Here is a 5,689-nt window from a genome sequence, read left to right on the forward strand (position 1 = left end):
AAATTCGATTCTTTAACACTTGTGTGATCGGATGAGGAAGCTGACTACTCGATTAACTCAAACTGAATTGTAATTAATGTATATTGATTGACACAAATATAAGTTAATGTTTACAAACCGTATAAAGAGGAGCATAGAGCCTGTAGTCCCAACCAAGAGCCCAAGCTTGAGAGTGATGCTCAGCTACAAGTGCAACCACCGTAGCTTGCCCTGTTCCCGCCAAACATATTAAGGTCGCCAATGAGAGCTCCGCCGGGTACTTCTTCAGGGTGATCGACTGCGAGTAGCTACTTATCATATATCAGAATCATTTTCTTTTAATAAAAATACACTACATCCTAATTTAATGCTACTAATTAAATTTAAGATTAATTTATTCTTTTAACCTTATTAATTCATATTGTTTACACATTATTCAAAAATATTGTTGGTTACCTATACTTTTTTTATTATTAATTAAGAAATTGACCTGTAATATGTAGAAAGAAGATAAGGCGACACAACCCATGAAAATGTAAAGAGCTCCGGCGATTTGGTGGTGGTTGTGTGATGAGGAAGGGTCTCCACCACCACCATGATGTTGTTGTGTTCTAGAATGAAAAAGGTTGAATCCAGGACCTTTGTAAATTCCCATTAACACAGCACCTCCAAATGTTACTAAGGTTCCAATCACTTTGGCTTGACTTCTAACCTCTTTTAATTTTACATGCTCCATCCTGTCCCAAATACAAAGCTAATTAGATAATTATTTTGAATGTAACTCTTACTTTCTGGTAACAAAAAGTAGAGTTAAAGATTAGGTTTATTATTTAAGATTTAGAGTTAAAGATTTATGTTTTAGAATCTAAAATTTAATACAAATAAAATCATTTTAAAAAGTTGGTTAATATTTACCTAAAAAAATTAGTTAATGCTAGCTAACTAAAAGTTGATTTCAGTATTTTTTTTTTCTAACTCCACGAAGACCATCTCCAGTAGGAACTCATTTCAATTTCTATTTATGCCCTACTTATCATAAAAAGTAACTCCACATCAGTTTTTATGTAATAAACAGTAAATAGAAACTCAGTATTTTTTTCTTCTCCATTAAGAAGAATTAACTTTAGTTTCATTGTGATCCCACATAAATTAAATTAAATAAAAATATAATTATTTAATATAATTATTTATTAATTATGAATTTATATAATTATTTATTTTTATAATAACTTGCCACCTGACAAGTTATTATTGAATGATGAAAGTCCTGTTCAGAGGGACTCTCTTCTCTTAAAAATCACGCTGGAATTCCTTTTTTTTCTTCTTCAATGGTTGGCCTATACTTTTGTCAAAAAATAGGGCCTCATATTATGAAAGTCCCTGTTTAGAGGGACTCTCTTCTTTTAAAAATCACGCTGTAACCCATTTTTTTTCTTCTTCAATGGTTGGCTTCTATTTTTGTGGCCTCATATTTTGGCCATTGAAGTTACTCTAAAGAATCAATTAAGGGTGTAACCAACTAGGTACAAATTCGGCCCAACATAAAAAATAAAAAAAATTCACCCGAAAAATTAACCTAATTTCACTTTAATCCTATTAATAATACACAGTAAAAATAATAACCACGCAAACTCTAATTGATCATTGATTATACAAAGTACTCTAAATATGTGTGAACACGAACAGAATATAACACTTTTAGCGGTTTTTTTTTTACTTTTTTTTTAAATTGAGTTAGGAGAGAGTTGGCGACCTAGTTGGTTCTTGTACTTTTTCTTTTCCAAAATTGAAATGTGATGTTTAAAAATAAATTTACCGAGTAAGAAGTGCAAGAAGAAAGGTAATGGATGGGACGGCATTCATAATTGCAGAAGTGAATGAAGCCGAAGTATATTTCATTCCTAAGTAATTGAAGCTTTGATTGAAAACTGGCCTGTTCAAAATTAACAAGGTAGGTTACCATGTAAAATCTATTGAAAAGAAACAGAGAATGCAGAGAAAGAGAAAGAGAAATCTAACTGCCTTAACTGTTATTAAGTTATTATTCCTCAAATAGGCATAGACTTATTAAGGAATATAATATATGTGCTAGTATTCCTATAATTATTATGCATGCATGCATATGTATATATGTGATATCTGAGTGTTTATATGAGTAAGGTTTTCGATTTATTACTCAAGAAATCCAAGGACCATAATCCGAAGAAAGATTGCAAGTGTCATCTTGGGCCTGCTTTTCCTACAAAAACAATAAAAAAGAAAAAAAAAGTTATAAGAAAGTCAACGTGAGATTGACTTAATTAAATTCTAAAGTATCTCTTAAAATCAGTTGTGAGTATTAGAATCATCTTTATAATTTTAATTGCACCAATTATATTCCTGAGATTAGTAAAATACATCAAGTTCTTCATTAGTGTGATGAGTTACTTAATGAAAAAATTAAAGAATTAATATGATATACGTATATTTTTATAGATCTCAGAAATATAATTAGTGTAATTAAAAATTTAAAAACTATTGTAGTACAGGTGGCCATGATGGATTATAAAGATACATGGTGGAATTGAACTTACTTCTTTTTTTAATAAAAAAGACTAGTTAGATACTAATGTTAAAGGAACGAATAAAGTATAATATAGAAGCTTAGTGAGGGACACATGCATATATGATGATATGCAATGAGACCTTTCAAAAATGAAGGCCAAAGGGGAAAGTGCAGCAGCAGCCATGGCATTACGATACACAATGAACACAAAACGGTTCATTCCATGATTAAGAATGTCTTTGCCGAAGATGTAATTTCCGGCCATACCAAATTGCAAGCCTATCATTAATAGGTATGGCTTTGCCTTACTCATCATTACACAACTCATCCTTTACTTTGAGCGAGACAAGGTTATGGAAACCAGAGATTAATAATGCTAGCTAGCTATATGGTTTGTTACAAACGCATAGTTTGTGTGACCATCTTCATGATCATGATGGTTACGTTCGTCTTCCTTTTATATAACCAAAAAGCAAAGCCTCTATAATAATAGTAACATACTTTCACTCACAAATATCTCTCATTTAAAAAATAAACAAAAAAATACTATGTAGATATTAAAAATGAATAACCTTTTAATTATCCGTACAGTGTATACATAAATTTTTTTAAAATATATAAAATATGAATCTGTTATATATCCGTTATCTAATTAAAAAAGATTGTGTATTATTAACTTAGTATATAATAAGACAAAAGTAAATAGTTCTGTAACAATTTTATTGGCAAAGCTAGCAAAAAGCATGGGTTCTTCAATTTCAAAACCCTTTTTATAATATTGATCTCTCCGTTCAATCGTATACACACATTTGTGGGCATCACAATGTTAATTTTAGGTATCAATAATTATCATCACAAAAATCACTACTTACATGACATCAAACCTAGTTTAGGATGAACTTGGACCAAAAGTGGGTCACAGCTATGACTTAAAAAATCAACTTTTGATCTGGAAATAACTTCTTTAATTTTTCAAAAAAAAATAATAATAAAATAAAAAATAAAATGAGAGATTACATAAGATCTTAGAATTCTCATTTCTCTCACTGGTTGAGTGTGGAACTAAATCTGGTTAACCGCTAACATGAATTCCAAAACGCATGATCATCACAAAGTTGCTATAAAAATCGTCTTTAAGACTTATAATCTGTTTCTTTCTTCTTCTTCTCCTTTTTTTTAGAACTAGAAACGATTTATAATTATATTACGTGTACACTAAAATTAGTTAATAATATAAAATATATATTAAAATATAAATATATATTAAAAATAAATTACATTATATAAATATTTATATATAAATATATTAATAATTAATTTTAATATATAGTAAATGATAACTATGTAAAAATATTGAAAATGAATTAAATTAGAGAGATATAATCGATAATAAATTAAAATGAGCCACGATCGAACAAAGGAAATTTATTAGTTATATATGAAGAAAATGATAACGAGATTTCAAAAGAAAAGTTCAAGTTAGGTAGCGAGCTAAAAGTGTACCAACTTTTTTTTTTTTTTGTTTATCTAGTTTCTTTTTATGTAAGTGGAGTAGTGGATATCACATTATTTTTAAAGAAGATCAAAATTATCGAAAAGAGTTGCTTCTCTTGAGCAGAGATCACTGCATGGATTGTTTATATCCATGGATTATTTTTATGTCAAAAATTGTGAAAATTAATGGAATTATAATTTATGTATGCATGATACATTATGGATTATATTTAATAAGTGGAAAGATGTAGGATTATTAAGACTAGAGAAAAATTGTGAGTAGCCAGTTTTTTTTATTATTATTGTTTAGAATATTTGAAAACTAAGAAATAGAGTAGTTTTTGAAGAATATAAATCAAATAATTTTGCTAGGTGCATACCTTTTTAATTGACACCATTCTAACACTATTATAAAAATATGTAGAATCCATCATAATAATATTCATGAAAAAACAAATTCTTTTTTTTTTTTTTGAACACAAGAGAAGATCAATTTCCATTTCTATAAAATGGGATATGATATATAAAAAAAATACATCAAATCATGGCTTCACGTATCAAATATTTTCTTTTTCTATCGGTGCTTCCGGTATATTTCCGGCAATTAATGACTGGGAGAAAGAGACTTTTCACTTACAGTCTCTTCTCTTATTATTTCTATTATTTTATTTAATATTAATTAAAATATTTTAATTCAATTAATATTAATTACTCGGATAGATAGATAGATAGATAGATAAAAATATCGAAAAAGTCTCTCATTTTTTAAATCAAATCAAAATCAAAATTTAAAAAGTTCAAAATTAAAAATTGAATTTCAATCAAACATTATGAGAACACAATAAATCTAGAAATTAAATCTAACAAACTCACAAATCAAATTCCCAAAAACTATCATCAAATCCATAATTTGTACAAAAATAAACCTTATAAAATTTTGTACAAAATTTTCTAATCAACTCTCAATTAAATCTCCTATTAAAATCTAATAAATTCAGAAATCAAACGCTAATAAATTCACAAATCAAAATCCAAAAGATCTACTATCAAACTCATGATTCACATTATTGATCAAACCCAACAAAATTTCTATCAAATACTAATAAACACACAAATCAAACTCTACAAAATCTTCTAACAAATTCACGAATAATTAAATTTCAACTAAACCCTCGATTGAAATCCAATAAACTCAAGAGACCAACTCTAACACACTCTCAAATCATATATTTACAAAACTTACTATTAAACTCATGAAATGAGTGTGAGTAGGTTATGAAAATAAATTTTTGAGCTGAGTAGTTTTATGTCAATAACAATACTGAAAAAAAGAATATGGTATCATAAAATAAAGACTGATCTAATTAAAATATTTAATAAGTTTTGTTTATAATATGAGATAGAAATATGTTGATTCACTCTTCATCATTTATTTAACAAGCTAAGATCTAAATTTAATATTAAATGGGATTTATAAAGTAAATTATATATATATAAACGAATCTTTGCTAGTGATACAATATAGTAAACAAAAGATTATGTAGAAGTATTATATACTTTTTCCATGTCACTAAACCATGGTCATCAAATATAAATATTTCATTAACAATTGTTGGGGATAAGCCGGTAAAATTGAGCGCCACGTACGTAGGAGACACATATATTCGTCAA

The 5,689-nt window shown here is 27.6% G+C and overlaps 1 protein-coding gene and 1 long non-coding RNA gene across 3 annotated transcripts in view; both read right to left on the reverse strand.

Annotated features, from left to right (window-relative positions):
* The window catches only part of LOC107606073 (WAT1-related protein At4g08290-like), a 4,751-nt gene extending 1,786 nt beyond the window's left edge, over positions 1–2,965 (reverse strand). The window contains exons 1-5 of one of the 2 annotated variants that reach the window (XM_016308037.2): positions 2,665–2,965; positions 2,156–2,218; positions 1,796–1,912; positions 470–716; positions 119–277 (exon numbers count right to left, since the gene is read on the reverse strand). In XM_016308037.2, the coding sequence (XP_016163523.1) occupies positions 119–277; positions 470–716; positions 1,796–1,912; positions 2,156–2,218; positions 2,665–2,852 (774 nt within the window). In that variant the 5' untranslated portion in view covers positions 2,853–2,965. The remainder of the gene's footprint in view (positions 1–118; positions 278–469; positions 717–1,795; positions 1,913–2,155; positions 2,219–2,664) is intronic. The other variant, XM_021106385.1, reaches the window with a different exon arrangement.
* Positions 1–5,689, reverse strand: part of LOC110264396 — a 16,827-nt gene that overhangs the window by 6,754 nt on the left and 4,384 nt on the right. The window lies entirely within an intron of this gene.

This window comes from Arachis ipaensis, chromosome B07 (assembly GCF_000816755.2).
Source record: "Arachis ipaensis cultivar K30076 chromosome B07, Araip1.1, whole genome shotgun sequence".
NCBI classification, from domain to species: domain Eukaryota; kingdom Viridiplantae; phylum Streptophyta; class Magnoliopsida; order Fabales; family Fabaceae; genus Arachis; species Arachis ipaensis.